At 38.5% G+C, this 17182-nt stretch overlaps 1 protein-coding gene across 1 annotated transcript; it reads left to right on the top strand.

Moving 5' to 3' along the window:
• The first annotated feature begins 3642 nt into the window (after positions 1-3642).
• Positions 3643-16835, top strand: wfdc1 (WAP four-disulfide core domain 1). The gene is made up of 6 exons (XM_066713984.1): positions 3643-4198; positions 10636-10831; positions 11163-11246; positions 12730-12870; positions 13279-13329; positions 14021-16835. The coding sequence occupies exons 1-6, from the start codon at positions 4070-4072 to the stop codon at positions 14077-14079; spliced, it is 660 nt and encodes a 219-aa protein (XP_066570081.1). The 5' UTR covers positions 3643-4069; the 3' UTR covers positions 14080-16835.
• The last annotated feature ends 347 nt before the right edge of the window (positions 16836-17182 follow it).

Raw genomic sequence — 17182 nt, 5'->3', positions numbered from 1 at the left:
AATAGCATGACTGCTAAATTAACCTGAAAACAAAACATCTGAACCTGAAAACGCATTAAAATTAACTGTACTCTGAGTAATGCCCTTCACTATGGTAATGGGGCCGATTTCCTATGGAATGGCCAGGCATGAACCTTACTTTTCCATGCTTTTTCAATGGTTTGTATCATCATTAACTGTACCGCTCCATGATTTGACTTCACTCTCCTATGTTTTATTGTCATTTTACTAGTGTATACTACTGTAGACTAGATTATACTCACAAAACAGAACAGAACTAGCAAATAGATGATGTATGAATTCAGTAATGCTGCTGTAACTATTTAAGATCAAGTCATTGATACAACTTGGATGGGTTTCCAATGATTGTTGCACTGCAAGAGATGTTCCAACAGTCAATCATAGTCAATCATGATGTTTTCACATTTAACACAAAACAAAACAAAGACTTTATATTAGAACTGCACAAAATGAAAATCAGCACATAAACTGCAGTCTAATTGACTCATGTTGTTATATGCAGTCTAAAATGACTGATCCCGTAGTGACAAGTCTGCAGCCCATCCCTGTCTGAAGATAAGCTCTCACTAGTTATCCTTCAATAAAGCCAGCAGGCTAGTTTTGTTACTGTGGTGGGGGGGGGGGGGTTGTTCACTTTTAATGTCTTGAGCATGAGCAAGGTGGACTGCAAACAATTCCAGTTGAACTGAACTGGGCAACTCTTGTAAACTGGACATATAAAATCAAGAGCAGAATTGTAACCATAGCAAAGTAATAAGGATGAAAGGAAATGCAACTGGTGAATCCATGGGGAAGGTGTGAAACACTACAAAACTGAAGGTCAAACATTTTAATGAATGAGGAATGGGATTATTAGTTTATGAGGGCTGTATTGTAATTCTGTGATCTAGAAAGCTTAGACTATGGCTGCATTTCAAAGGTAAAGGTTTTAGTATTTTGAGAACATATTTGTGATCTCAGATCCCGAAATGCATTTCAAATAGAAGGCTATGACTATTTCCCTTAACTATGACAACAACTGACTCGACAACTGTCATGGACAACTGCTGCATTTTTAAATCTTTAAAAACAACAACTGTGACAGCATTTTTCTGTCTGCAATGTCCATTGTTAAGAACAGGCAGCACGTCAGGATATCCAACCATTAAAATAGTCTCTTCTACATTCATAATGATTCCAGAATACAACCAAGGGACACATTTAACATTTAAATCATGTGTGGTGAACACCCACAGAAAACAATGGCCAAAGACATCTTCCAGCTGGTCAACCTTGGAGGCACGTGCGTCAAACTAGCTGTTCTCTCATCTGCTTACGTGCTATATAATACCAAGTGCCTTGATCTAGCCTGTCTGCCAATCCCCCCCATTATCATTAATATTAGTGACTCACACATGCTTAAAAATCCAGTCTCTGATCCACCCAAGTGTGTGTACAACATGTGCTGTAAATTAGAGGAGTAACTGAGTCCTTTGTGCTGTCAGGAAGTGTGCGCTCCCAACACAAATAAAAAAATCTCAACCCCTCCAAAGAATCATTTTTCAGATCAAAGATATTTCTGTTTTTTCTATCCGTCATAAAGTGTTGATATTTCAGCTTGAAGAACACACAGAGAAGAAAAAGAAGGAAATAAATTGGCATGGCTCCAATCCTAAATGTGCAGCCTCTTCCCTTGCTTGAATAGGGTTTAAGCTGATTTACAGCCAGATTATTTTAATGTGCATCCAAACTGCCTTTTTCTCTGCTTTTGCTTTCAATCTTCATATTGTCAATAAAGTACATTCAGGCAATGAGGAGCAAAATACTTTTTCTTTCTTTTAAGAGTCCTGATTTGGAGGTACTTGAGTGCCAAAACACATGACCTATACAAATAAACATTCCTTTGTCTTCACTACATTTACTGACAGCTAAATCATTACTTAACACAATCCAAACCTATCACTTTTTAAAAACAATTATTTTGATTTCCTCTGCCTCAATGATGTCTGCCTTAACATGGATAATTTCTCATAACATTTATCTTTTTGTATTCCATTGTAATTCTGAGGTACAGGGGTATTGGCTGATTTCAAATGGAATCAGGTGCACATTCACAGCTCCTTTCTCGAGGGTATGGTTTGCTCTCCGCATATATAGAAAAAAGCCGTAAAAGAGACGTTGTTCCACATTCAGCATAGTTTTGTAAAATGTTGACATGGCATTTTTAAAAAAGAACAACAGAAGAAGAAATCCTTCCATGGAATACACATAATTGAAATGTCATTCAGATCTGTTTTAGCCTAGCAGGTTCTTTCTTTCACTGCATAAATACAGCAAAGGTGGGGGACAGGGGGGTCTGACCAAGAACTTGAAACTAAGGCTTTCAGGCCTCGTGTCTGTTAAAACAGATCTGAAACACGATTTGAGCTCAGCAATTCTTGGCACGCAGTTTGAAGTTCCTTGCTTTGTGAAGTCTGATTCCATTTTGGATTAATAACTAAAAGCAGCTGTTTACAGTACTAGCTCAAGGCATTCAAATATACAACTGCAGTAGGAAGTGAATACATTCGACAGCTGCAGATTTCATGCTATATTGTTTAATTAGTTGATAAACAACTGCTGCAGAGATTAGGGAAGGTTACAAAAGTAAAACTAGGCAACCATCTCATGCGTTACAACAAATTTAAAACAAAATAAGAAATTTTAGGTTTAGTCTCTGAAATCTTTGGTTAAATTATATGTAATAAATTGAACTCGGATGTCATTTTAGTAATCCCTCGAACCATTAATTATGGAAGGATACAATGTATTTAATTCATGTTTCTGTTGTTGTTTGTTTGTACATTCTCAAAGTATGAAGGAAGTTTATCACAAATTGCCATTAAACCAGGATGTTTCGTTTTTTTCCTATTACTTTAAAGTGGGTCAATGTAGCTGAGTTTAATAAACATATAAATAAGGTCAATAATGTGAATAATGACTGCATACACTCTAATGAGGCCACTACAAAACACTGAGATAAAGCACTACCATTGCATTGAATAAATCAGTGCCCCTCAGTGGCTCCTGGGTCCCATTTTGGATATCTGTTGCTAAAATAACATTTTGAGTTTTATTTTTAAATCCATCTAGATTTAAAAATGCAGTCTGTGTTTGTCTTGTCAGGAGGGGAATTAGCCCTCTGTGGAATTTGCAGGTTGAGAAGTATGTATTTAAACATGCTATTTTTTATTTTCTTTTTTGTCCCCTCACAAAAAAAATTATAATTGCTACTCTTTCAGGCATGTACATGTACGACCATGCTGCTTCCTGCCTGATGACAGTGGCCTTTCTTGTAAAACAAATACGACGGATGTTTTCCCAGTCTTGAAATTCTTCTCTGCTTTCAGGGTAAGGGGGTGGGCTGCATCGGGGTGGGGGGTAACAACCAGCTTTGAAAAGGAGGTTCTTTCATCACCTACAAGTTGCCACCCCTTCCCAGACTCACTCCCACGCCTCCCTTCAAACCCCCAACCCCCTTCCTGCTACCCCCAAACACACACACGCACGCACATACATGCACACACACACACTCAACAGCCATCCAGTGCACGCTGACATTTTTGAATGGAGAGTGCCAGATGTGAGGTACTGTAAAAATATCACATTCTGTCTTCTCTGTGTCTCCAGGTCTCTCTCTCTCTCTCTCTCTCTCTCTCTCTCTCTCTCTCTCTCTCTCTCTCTCTCTCTCTCTCTCTCTCTCTCTCTCTCTCTCTCTCTCTGAGCCAGACATGTGCTCTCCATGCAGACTGAATTAACTGACTTCTCAGACTACCTGATGCAAGTTCAGGATCAGACTTCCAGTAGGGTTTTGTGTTGTTTTCCCTCTCCCTGTAGGAATGTTAACAGAGAGAGAACTCATGTATGAGTCCTAAACAATAGAACTTTGCAGGACGGACGGAGGGTTGGCTGCAGGAGTTCAAGAGCTCAGCATTATTTATTTCTGGTCTGCAAAAGACTTCTGACTTAAAAAGAAACCTGAAAATACATAAAAAAAAGAAACTACAACACTGAAACAGAGTAAAGGAGTATGCAGGAGAATGTCTCAAACAAGGTGCTGGTCACAGTGCTGTGTACACTGCTGCTTTTGTCAGACACTGGATATGCCCGGAGAATAAGTAAAAGGGGACTACACCAGAAAGTGGGAGACAAATATGACGTGAGTATCTTTTTCACAACTTTTTAAAGACAAATATTTGCTTTGTGTGTGTTTAGCAGGTAACAAAGAAGTAACTTCTTTCAAGAAGTACTTTAGTAAAGGGTACACATTTGGGCGGGAACACACCCATATCCCTCACTTAATCTGCACTTCAATGACTTATAAAACAAATTTACAAGGACAATATAACAAGCTGGTTATGGGAGCCACTGCCACAATCTGACTGATTTCTTGAAGCCTGAATCTTCAAAAGCTTGTGGTAATTAAGATAGGCTGGTGAGACTGAAATCCCACAAAATGTTTTTTTAATGCCTCCTTCACCGTGCACAGTGGACATGCTGCGCAGCTGTTTCTTACAGTTTTCTCCAGAAGCAGCTGAAATAATTAATTGACTTCAAAGAGTATTAAAAATTCTTGAACTGCAAAAGGATAGTCTGACTCCCACAGCCCAGATATCCACCAGGTGTCCACTACAGCATGTAAAAAGATCTTCCACTTTCAAACTAGAACAATGTCTGTTAAGCCAAGCCAATGTTGCCAACCAAAGCCATTTAATATGATGAACTTACATCCCTTTGATAGTATAATCACTTCTATGTCTTGAGGGGTGACAAAAAAAATACGTATATTAAATTGTTTAACTTAGAAGAAGCACAAATACACGAGTGACACTCAGTGAGACAGTATTTACCTGACTCCAGGTAAACAGGCCCCTTCATGGGACTGATTAAAAGGGTGTGGGGCTCTTTCAATCTCAGAATGTATAGATATTCTGCTCCTAATGTGGGCCTTTAAAAGAACGTACTTAACTTTTCAAAGCATAAGAAAGCACAGAATTAGTCTGATACACTGGAAAGTACACTGAAGCCTTAAAAATAGGTATAGGATTGTATTTTTCTAATAAGCCGCTACAGTCACAGTTAAATCAAAATTCGTATTTGTTTGAGCAAAATAATGTTTTCATATTTTAAAATGTTCTTATCCCATTCTGGAATTTATTTTTTTGCTGGCTATTTCTTGTCTACACCATCATCTGCTTTTACTTGGACGAGAGCAGTAGGGTCATCAGCAGTTGTGTTACATGTGTATCTAGAGCAGGAGTTTAACAGAGTCTAAAGGTGAAAGTCTGTGCAAGCTCTAACTCACCCAGTCTAATATATCTGGGCAGCTAACGTGGACGTCTCCACAAAACCGAATGACAAAGACAAGCACATGAACCAGTCTAGAGTAGTGTGAGGCAGGGTAACCTCTGTGTTCGACTTTCTCCTTTATTTTGTCCACCCTTATGGATTTGGTTTAATGTCACCCATGAAAGTTTTGCAGTACTTCAAGTGGCAGTCAAATATCCCACGTCTAAATTCTTCAGCCCAGACACGGAACAGTCTGTTCGTCACGGGAGAATTTGAGGACAAGAATTATTTTAAAAGATATCTTTGATCTCTGTGTGGGATTTTACTCTCTCTGCAAAAGATGTCAACCACGTGAAGCACCGCTTGCCAGGAAATTATCCTTATCCATACGTGACCGTCTGTAAAAAGTTTATTTCAAACAGCTTAAGCACAGTTGACAGAGGTAAGAATCCTCTTTTATTCTGCATTCATCTCATTCACCTGCTGTCATCTGTGGCTACAAACAATTTAAACTGAGCTACAGTGATGTAATAAAATGCTGCAGGCCCTCGACATGAAAGTGTCAAAGACTGAAGGAATCGTTTAATTTAGCGTGTGGCTGTAAACTTTGTCATATTTAGAACTTTTCAGAAGCACAAAAAGTCAAGTCAAGACCAGTTTTTCTCCAGTGTATCAGGTTCTAAAACAAGTATCATAAATCACACAAAAAAGAGGTAGCTTGAATTGTGTGCTTGTTCTATGCTACACATTTCCCTTGTGATACTATATGTTTACCTGTCACTTTAGGAAACTATTCAATACCAAGATTCCTAAGAAGTCTTAAGAAAGTACGCCCTCAAGGCTGAATGTGTGGGAATTAGGTCACTAATAGGCGTAATTAAATTGAGGCAAGTTAATCTATTGTCAAACCATGCTTTCTCTGTTATAATATTTGGCATATCCTCTAAGCAGGAATCTATCCTGATCACCCAGGCAGAAAACAATCAAAACAAACAGATAAAAAAACATGTACACCAAAGTTAAACAATGCCAGTGATATGACTCCTACCAAAGCAAAGTCAGTTTGCAAAATATCTCAGTGATCTGACTCTCAGTCTCAGTTAATTGTCACTTAATTGAAGACTGTACTGGTAATAAATTGAGTCTAATATATTAGGCTGCATCCTGTCCCATAGGATGTGTTTCTCCCACTGAAGTATATTAAAAGGCTTTATCTCAGATATGACAATAATGACTTCAGAACCAATAGGAAACATTCTCTGAAAAGGAAGGAAGTGGAAGATTTCCCCTCCTCTAGTCTCTTGACGTCTGTATAATACAGGACATTGGATTATTTGTTGGAAGTTTTTTATTTTTAAGGATTAGGACTGAGAATGGATAATATCTTTAAACACTAATAAAGTGAAGCAGGAACATGAAGGTGCCCCAGTTCAAACTGCTGCATGCCGTTTGAAAAGACAGTCAGGTCGGGTCACATGACACATTTGGACAGGCTTATAAAATGCAGCCAAAGACAAGATTTCTCCCCCAAACATCGTATATTGTGAGCAATTGGGTTTCATGTGAAATTATACCTAAAGTTCCTGATTTGATCTCACCTGTCTGGTAACTGTCATCCCAGATCACAGTGGACATAGAGAGGCTCCAGATTCCATTTCTTATCTCCCTTTTTATGTTAATTTCCTCCAGTATTCTCCTTAAAACCTCTTTAAAATCTTCTGTGCCGCCTGGGCTCCTCAAACTGTGTCTGCATATTTCACCCTCTCTCCAATAACCCATCAGTTGGGCAGGAAATGGATTTCAGATGAAGGGTGGGCAGTTCCTCAGCGCTGCAGCACAGAGAATCTGAAAGAGATATAAAGGGGGAGAAGTAAGGTTAACTAAAACGTGCTCAGAGAGAGATACATAAAGATCCCTCCACTGCTGTTAGTCACCTCTTGCAATTTCACAGCTTAATGTTATGATCAAGAGCTGGAATTAAAACAATAATGTATTTCGGTGTTACCCCATTTTCCACTTTTATGATTGTAACTGTTCTTGTATACACAGTGCTAAGAAATGTGTTTAAAACAAAGCGTGCACCTAAATAATTGAGTAATTCCTGTCTATCTTTATTTTTAAAAGGAATTTAAATTGAGTTTTAAATTGTTTTAAAAGTTCAGGTGGAGGACAACCCCAATCTCGCACCTGACTTCCACCTTACCAAGCATAAGTATCTGGTAGCAAATTCACTTCCCAGCATTCATTGCTGTGCCTCCCTCCTCCAACCCAAACACCACCTTTGCAACAGCTGAGTGGGGGGGATCCAGTAAGCCTTGTCCTCATGGCCAGGTCATCATTCCTTCAGTCTATTTTTAATCTAGGCTAAAATACACACTATTTACTGACTACTACATATGTCTATTGGGGTTGTTTGAACCCCCGAGAATGTATTTAGGAGGTAATGATAATTACTTTTAATTAAAAATTGAATGTCTGAAAAAACCAACAACAAATGCACAAGAAGGTGATAGTGCTTAATCTAATGAGTCCTCTGAGATGTCTAGACGTTAAATGAAAAGGCTGCAGTGGGCACAGAGACAAGCAGTGGCACAATCAGGCAAACTGGCAAGAAGATTAATAAAAATCTAGGCTCTGTTTAGGCTCTGCCAGATGTTTCAGATGTTCAGAGTACAGAGCTTTAAAAATCCTTCTCTTGGAAAATGAAAAGTGGTGGGGACAATATCTAGTCTCCCTCAAAAACAGAATATTTTTCTATCCCAAGAGTTGTACAGAATCCCAGCTAAACTGTTTTGTTCAAGATAGATTACAGCAACAATCAAAACAGATTACAGTTCTCAGCAATTATAATCAAAGTCAAGAGGAACAAATAATAACACATGGCATGCAAAACATAACCTATTGAGAAGAATAGATGGGGGCGATAAAAGTGTCTTTGTAACCTTTAAAGTCAGAAACCTCAGCACATTTCACACAATGGTAACTTCTGAATTCTCTCCAAATGCGGCCGCCCAACAGGGACTTCAGGCCAAGGGATGATTAAGGTATTCAGCCATGGCCAACATTAAGGAACTCGTGGATTTATTAATGCTGGAATAGAGCGTTCACTGTTGCTATTCACATTCAAATATTTTGGCCTCCAGACTATGCGTGGAAGGCAAACTGGCAGCTGCAGCAAATGAAACCACATTTGCATACAGGCCAGGGGGAATCCATGCCAGACATTTGCTTTCAGTTTTACAGCGGTTTGGATAATTCTCCACTGCATGACCTCCTGCTCACATTCGATAACAATGCCTGAACCCATTATGGAATTTGTCGAAGCCGTAAACAACTGCTCGACCACAATTTAAAAACAAATGGTGCCAGGACCACCCCTCTGGAAAATGTATACACAGATTCCTCCAAAACAAAAAACAAAGTTACACAATCTTGAAGATAATCCGGAATGATTCCTTACATGTCTTATTCTGGAGGCAAATATGTACATTTACTGAGAACTGAGAACAAATTCCTCTGTAATAAAAACTGGTAAATGTCCTCACTTCAATATTTGTGTTGAGAATGTCAAGGTAGACCAGGTGTACCCGTCACTCAGATAAAAAATCACCTAGTAAATCAGCAGACCGGTGAGATTTCTCCTCTTTCTCTGGATCTTGCAAGAGCTAATACTCACTGACACGCTGACAGATCAATTCCCAGGCTGAGGAATTTGTACTGGAATGCTGAGGGATTCCCTTCACAGACTGTGAGTTGCTGACTGCGGGGAACCGGGAATTAGACACAACAGCAAAGTCTTGTGCTCTCCAGGCCTGCATCTTTAGGGTCATGCAATCAACACCAGATGTGTAAAAGCACATGTGCAAATATTATTATTATTATTTATTATTATTAGCACAACTTAAAAAATACAACTGCATTATAATCTTACAATGCCTCACAGTTTCCTATGTGGCTTTGAGATGTAGGTCTGGGAACTCAATAAAACCAGTATCTGTTTCCTAGATAAGCAGATTCTGAATAAGTATTTTAAGATTTACTCTCGTCAATATGAAGAGAACCATGCGTTTACAGATATACTATCAGGAGGTAAAAATGAAGTATGAGTATACATGAGAAGAAGTACGTAATTTGCTAATGAATGGAACGCTAACAGGAAATATATATACATACTCAAGCCCATGTTAATGTATCTTCCTCTAAATCAAGTTAAACTATACATGCCTATATTAGAGACAGCAGAATCTAAATGGACTAAAAATACCTCTGAAGTCAATGCTATTGTTTCCCTCCGATCAGCAGACTGTGACAAGGCAGGACTATTACACCACAGAGTTGTCGTAGGCCATAGCGCCTCCGTGGATGAGAGTGGAGACCCAGCAGCCGCAGACAGTCTAATCCTGTGTTGTAACAGTCATGCCAGGGCACAGTCTGCCACACAGTGCTAATTACACACTGACTTCTGGTATGGAGGGCTGCCAGGGGAAGCTGTGCCAGAGACGTTTCAAACGGTGCTTTTCACATTAACCCAGAACTCGTAACCCAGGCTACGAGAGCAAAAGATGTTAATCGCAGATCCCAGATTAAGACAAATTCTCTGTTTCTTTCCACAAAGTTTAAAAAGATGATGCAAAGCAGAAACTCAAAAGTGACAGTTTTCATCACATCCACAAGCACATTCTTGGTCTTCAGAAATAGCTCTGAAAAAAAATTGCTTTCAACGGATTAATAATTAAAAAATAATCCCTTGAAAAAGCACATTGTGTTACAGGTTCAGTGTCTTTACATGTTTTGAAATGATCATTCATCTTTTGAATGTGTCCCTGTATGTGAGTTTCTGTTTTGGTTACTGCATATTGCCACCATTAGGTCACACAGGGAATATTTTGTATAGAGTTTAAGTGTTTTTAACAGCTGGGAAAAATTACTGAAAAGAAAAGGGGAAAAAAGCTTTTGTCAAACAGGCTCTAGTTAAATTGAATACTAAAACAAATTCAAGTTTCTATGAGAAAGTGACTCCAAGCAGTGTTGTCAGTGTAAAGGAGATTTTCCCCTCACAAGTGTCTTTTCAACATGTGATGCTCTTACACAATAATCCCTTTACTATTGACGGATTTCCCTGCTTTTCACCAGAGCTGCGCAGACAGCCCCAATTCAAGGGATTTAGGACAGATTTGTCATTTCATAAAAACGGTGGCGAGGGGAGGCAGGCTGTTATGCAATTCAGAGAGAGATGTCTGGGCAGCTGAAACAGTAGTATAGGCTGACTAACAGTATAAAATCACTGTTGCTCCATTTCACCATTAGGACTATGAGTACCCAAACCAGTCCCAGTCGGCGCAGTACCAGAAGAATGACCGCTGCCCCCCGCCGCCCCAGATGCTGCCCGAGCGGGCGTGCGAGGTGCCCAGCTGCCGCTCCGACTCAGAGTGTGAGCGACACAAGCGCTGCTGCTACAACGGCTGCATCTACGCATGTCTGGAGTCTGTGCAGCCGCCCCCGGGTCAGTGTCCAGCTGCAGAGCTCTGCGGTTCATTTTCTTGGTGTGTGTGTATTGTACTGGGGGAAAGTGTTTTATTTTTTCATGAGATACTAATGATGTTAAAATGTACATAGTTTACCTCGCTTAGTAGTTAATTTACCCTTCAGGTTTGCCTGTTTAGTGTGTTTTGCATTACAAATGCCCCCCAAATTTTTTAATTCTAGTACCTATCTTGTATCTTCAATTTCAGCATAAAAAAGATTTATATAATATACTATATTTTAACCATTTTGACAATATACTTGATCATAGATTCTTTATTACCTGATTGATAATTTTCATTTTTTATCAGTTCTTGATTGGCTAGTGCAGCCTAAACCAAGGTGGTTAGGAGGAAATGGATGGCTATTGGATGGCCCAGAGGAAGTACTTCAGGGTAAGGACTTTATATAACAATACACATTGTGCTGGAAGAACGTTTTTTGAGTCATCAGTTCTAATCAGATTGTATTACGTGCATGGGGACACAACACAGCAACAGAAAGTGTAACATAAGTGTAATATTGTTTTTCAAACTTTTCAAGGAAGTACATTCTTTATATTCCCTTCTGGGACATCCCCTCAAGGGGCTTAACATTTTACAAACAGAGTCTGATTGGTCATCTAAATAACTATAGCAGTGATTTTATTCTAAAATAAGCCTACCCATATCATCAATATTATTACAATTATTACTCATGAATAGTCATTATTATCCTCTAAATTTCCAGCTACATTGCAAAGGTAGGTTTGAAACAATTCAACTTTAATAAGAAGCAAGTAAGGAATGTAAGTTGCTGATAAACTAAAAAGGAGTAAGTGAGAAGTTAAAAATAACACGTTCCCTTAATTCATTTTGAAAGAATGCAGGCAAATTAATAGTTACTTGTTAGAAAACTCCAGGGTCACAGCACACAAAGCACAGAGGCACACAACTATTTATATTTTCCTCCACAACACACACAAACACACACATATGGGACTAGTAAATAATAAGAATATGAACAAGTAAGGCTGAATTTAAAACAAGTAGTTTGATTGCAAAATCATTCAGCCTTTCAACCACAGAAATCCCAATGAAATGGAAAGTGTCATACCACTGTCTACAGAGCACTGAAAACCATGAAAAATACATGACCACTCACACAGACAGGCACTGACATGATAATATTAAGTCTTGTAAAGGAAACCCACAAATCGTTACACTTTAATCACTGTAAGTGTGATTCAATCAGCCACGTATTCTGACTGACAGGGATTTAATGAAAGTTTTTTATTTCATTTTATTGTGACTAGACTTCTTTGTAGAGTAATTATATAGAGCGATGAAATAAGAACTGTGATTGTCTTGCATTCTTAAACTAAAAGATTTCACATGTTAGGAGGAAACCCCAGCTGTCTCAAGTACATTCAGCTTACAAATATTAAGATTCCAGATTTAGTGTTGTAATTAAAGGTCAAAAACAATAACAGACTTGTTTCATCCAGATGCCTTCCTTTGTATGTGACCGTGTTTGATGTGTTCTTTCTGTTGTACCTCAAAAATGTAAATAACTTGCCAGCCCATTATATGACAGATAAAACCAACTTTACAAGGTACTTTAGAGTTTTGAGTTGTTGGTCTGTTTGTTTCTTTGTATACAAATCGAGTTGAAATAGCAAACACTAATTTACCTTCTTTTTGAATGCATTTTAGTTTTTTCAAGTGGTTCAGTTCAGTAAAAAATCCAGTTACCTAATTCAGAGTTCATTTGCAATGAACAAAATAGAGGATCATATTTACACATATTTATGGTTTCCCCCATTTTAAAGGGTGTATTGCAAGCGCAGTGTGGTAGAGTTGTTTTGTCACCGTGGCCCTTGTGTGTCGATGTCTCCAGCGGAGGCCTGCAGCACCACGGAGGACGGCGACGAGCCCCTGCACTGCCCCACGGGGTATGAGTGCCACATAATCAACCCCGGGAACCCAGTCGCCGGCATCCCGAACCGCGGCCAGTGCATCAAACAGCGCGGCAACTCAGGTGAGAGGGCTGGCAACTGATGGCACCTTCAGGATCTGTCTTTACAGGGGATTGGTGTTTTATACCATTTTGACTCAAGTCCAGGTTTTCAGCAGAATATGCAAAACAAAAATAAAAGTATAAACAATGAGAGTGTGCCTCACTGGGAGAAATCCTGTCACAGCCTTATAGAAAAAAAGTTTTATGCACATAAAAGTCAAGTAACCACTACAAGCTCCTTTCAGAACATGAACACACTGTTCAGAGATGGTATGGATAGTTTAATTTATTTGTTTACATTTCTTATTTTTAAATCAGAATCATATTGCTCTGACTTTTCAGGTGTTTGACCATTATCCTGTTGGAGATGACTGCCGTTTTATTACCCCACAATTTCAGGTTCTGTTAACATCAGCCTTTTCTTTCCAGATGGACGCAGTTTACGGCATAAATACTTCAAAGATTACAAGGATTACCTAGGTAAGGAATGCAAGCACCGTACATATGGATTCCTTTCCGTATAGCGAGACAGATCGGTGCTATAACCATCCCCCACAGACCGTGCAAGACCATTTCTGTTCTTAAGTACGTTTGTCAAGATCAAATGATGGAAAAAAAGAAGCTAAAATTGATCCCAAGAGATGAAAAAAGACCTAGAAGACAACTACATAAAAGATGGGAAGATGAAATGCGATTGGGGAGGGGGTGACCTGGGAAAGAGAATCCACTTAAAATCCACTTAATAGGCAGCAGAGACTGGTGTGGCAGTTCACTCCTTTAGATCCTTAACAGAGACGAAGTTCAATTAAATTAAAAACACTAGGCATCCCATTTCAAAAATCTATATATTTTTAAATCCATATATTAAATATTACATGCCACACTCTGCTACTTAAGTGGATTTTACCCTGTGAAGTGAAGCTACTTTTCAGTGTTGTTTTTCATTTGTGGTAAGCACCTTGTAGTGGAAAATATTTGTACTGGCACCTATGATAGCAAACATTAAGAAACAATATGATCTGGTAACACAAAGGGAATCATAACCTCTTTTTAAGCATTATTCTATTATTGAGGTTTTAGCTTTTTGGCTTCTCCCATGGTTCACTTTTTGTTTTAACCCTAACTTTCAGACAACCTAATAATTGATATATCTTCCATTGGCTTTCAACAGGAAGCAATTCTAATAATGCAGTCGGTTATGAGAAGCATCACCATAAACATCTGGGCTAAAAGCACAAACCGGAAGGCGAGTCTGAACAAGGGGCACCTCAACAGCACTGAGTGCAGAGCTGAACCGCTCCTCCACGCCTGGCAACAGCTCGTGGGATACCGGCCGTGTAGTAACAGCCAACCAATTCAATTTTGTATTATTTCTTATAAGAGAATTTGCAGGGAAATCACATTTTAGTTTCTCTTGGATGATTTCTTAAGTGTTAACAGCTCCCTCCCACACTGTAGACAGATGTTTACATCAACACAATAAGCTATTTCAGCCTTTACCTTGAATTTCACGATCCTCTTCAGTGTAAAATGTCTGTGTTACCTACCTCTTTAGTAACAAACTGCCACTACTAAGGAAGCTATTCACATTTCAGACTTGACATCATTCACTAGGATTCACCGGTTTGAGACTGGACCAAACAGGATGGGGGTCCTGAAATTCTGGGTAATAAATAAATAAAACACATCAGGTTTCTTTCTGCTTCAGAGGTACTGTTATCTAGACCGCATCATCAGGCAATCGGAGAAATCCCAGGAACTCCAATAGAAATCCGACAAGATCCACACACCTACCTCAGCATCCTAGAGGAAACTCAAGAAGGGTGACCGGAGCTCTGTCTAAGAAATGATTTGCCATCAGGTCCTCTTCACTATCGACTGATGGAGAATGTGTAGGATAGTTCCTTTACCAGTTCTGGCCTTGGGTTGCAGAATCAAGCCAATCGCAGCCCCTTTGGGAAGGCCCAGTAATTCCACCACAACGAGGAAATGTGAAAATACCGTAATACAGACACAGTGATGGGTCGCATTGGGACTCCTGATAGTGTTAGTCATGAAGAACATTTCTGCTTCTTCCATTACAAATAATATATGATGATCAGTACCATAATCAACTCAAAGTACTGTATTAGAAGCAATACGTAAAAAAAAAAAAGAAGAAGCTTAAAATGTGCCTTTTGATCCAATAGGTAATCAAATATAATCTTAAAACAAATCTTGCATAAAGCAAATTGATTATTACAGCCCTGACTGCTGCAAGTTTATCAACACTTAAAAAACATTAGAAGTAGTCTTTCCTTTTGCAGTATGACGTGATTAAACATACTGGCTTACTCCATTTAGTATTTCTGACCACATATGTTTCCAAGATGTCCTGACTATTCCTATATTGTCACTGTATAAAATGGTTTGGTTGTTTAGTTCATTGAAAAGATTACCCTAAATAATCGTACGCGAGTGTAATTTAGTGTTTTTTTCAAGTCACACTAATATAGACAAAAGCAGGCTTAGATTCCCTCAAATCGAACACAAATCCAAAGTTGGTCCAGGTGAAAAGCGAAGCAAGCCCGATCACTAATGCTTCCATTCCCATTTAAGAAAGAAATGTCTTAGACAGGGAGTAAGACTATCGTGAATGTGTTTAATTTCACACACAAACACTGCTATCACCTTCTCCTGGCCTCAAAGACCTTGACTTTGTCAGCTTTTAAAGAAGTTCAAGGGAGGCAGGTTAACGTTACGCTAACAGGAAATACCAAACACATGCTGTTTCACTTTTTTTTTTTTTACCTGTAGACTAGAAAATCTTTGGAAGAGATGAAAGACCAAGATAGAGACATTAAAAAAAATGACAGTAAACAGTACTCTAATCAAGACGGATATCTCCTCAGATACTTTGCTATTGAAGTTTTGTTCATTTTTTAAAGCAGATTTACCGTTGAAGAGAAAGTCTGGAAGCAATTTGTGGTACATAATAAGCGCAGCTACTGAAAGCTATTCAGACGTTATATGATTGGAAAACAGTAAGTTTATGGTTCGAGCTGCAATGCAAACACAAACTAAACAAAAGTTATTCTAGCCATATGATTCCAATTGCAAAGGCAACCAAAACACAATCCTCTAAATTCAAACTGTGTAAAATGCTTGGGAAGGGCCTGAAGGAAAATAAACTTCAAATATCAACATCTTTACATTTTATGGTGCTACAAACTTTTTTTTATTTTACAGCAAATACAAGAAACCTCAGAGAAGCTCATCTCAATACCACCAGCTACAATCATAGCCATCATTGCCTACCTCTACAAAACCAAACCCTTAATATGACGGTTCTCCTTCAGACAGCTAGTTGTCAAACCCATGTGTTGGAATGCATTAACCTCTTCTCTCATCCTATATCCTAAATACATTGACTCCAATGATTCGTTCCATTGCCAAATATGTACAGGGGAGTTTTTTCTTTTAAATTATTCATAGTTCTTTTTATTCAAGAATGGTGCTATCTTCACTCATCCAAAAGCTGCAGTATTTAAGTGTCTTTCCATCAAAATGTACTGACTTATGTGAGAAGGGATTCAACCATTAGAAGCAAATGGATTTAAGCAAACAAAAATCTTGGTGTTCCTTTCAACACTTTGGTAGGATCCAAAAGATGTCCAGAAGGGCTTGAAACTGGGTTTTTCATTAGATTTTTATAATTGAAATGTAACCAAGTCATACAGGAATTCAACTTTACTCACTTCCCCAATTTCTCCTTATAGATGTGGAATCCAATGACAGACACACAGCAAACTTTTTCCTCATAAAAGGAGACCCTTCTGAATAAACAATGTGCTTAAAGACCAATTTTACATTTGCATCTGATATTTATTAAGATTCAACCTCGAGTTAAAGGTGCCTTTTTTTTTTTAAGGATTTTAAAAATTATGAGTGTTTGGCCAGTGCTGTAAAAACCTAAATATTTCAAATAAATGTATCGTAAGCAACAATTGTGTGCAACACTTTCTTCTCAGCGGGTTATAAACAAGATGTCCGATTGAATGATATTCAGTTGATGCTTTAACCCCCACTTCAATGAACCACAGATGTAGTAGCTTCATTAACTGTTGTCTGTACAAAAGCTCCTCGAACACAAATCACATCTTTACTCTGTTGTAATTCTCATTCTTATATGTTCGATTTGTTAATCCTGCTTAATTTGGTCTTTCAAAATATCCAAAACTATGTAGAGAGAAGGACTGTCAACAGGTATTTTTGAAATATATAAAATTCTTGGTATTTCAGAATACAATGCAGAAGATCCCCAAGCCTTTTCATGATAACAGCAGTCTCTTAT

The sequence above is a fragment of the Amia ocellicauda genome, chromosome 9 (assembly GCF_036373705.1).
Source record: "Amia ocellicauda isolate fAmiCal2 chromosome 9, fAmiCal2.hap1, whole genome shotgun sequence".
Classification (NCBI taxonomy): domain Eukaryota; kingdom Metazoa; phylum Chordata; class Actinopteri; order Amiiformes; family Amiidae; genus Amia; species Amia ocellicauda.
The sequence above is the reverse complement of the archived record's forward strand: the minus strand, read 5'-3'. Positions and strand labels throughout refer to the sequence as shown.

Excerpts from the sequence above, each read along its gene's own strand:
- wfdc1 (XM_066713984.1), top strand. The coding sequence starts at position 4,070 with ATGCAGGAGAATGTCTCAAACAAGGTGCTGGTCACAGTGCTGTGTACA. Across the intron at positions 10,832-11,162 it reads GTCTGTGCAGCCGCCCCCGG|TTCTTGATTGGCTAGTGCAG; the intron begins GTCAGTGTCCAG and ends ATTTTTTATCAG. Across the intron at positions 11,247-12,729 it reads CCCAGAGGAAGTACTTCAGG|CGGAGGCCTGCAGCACCACG; the intron begins GTAAGGACTTTA and ends CGATGTCTCCAG.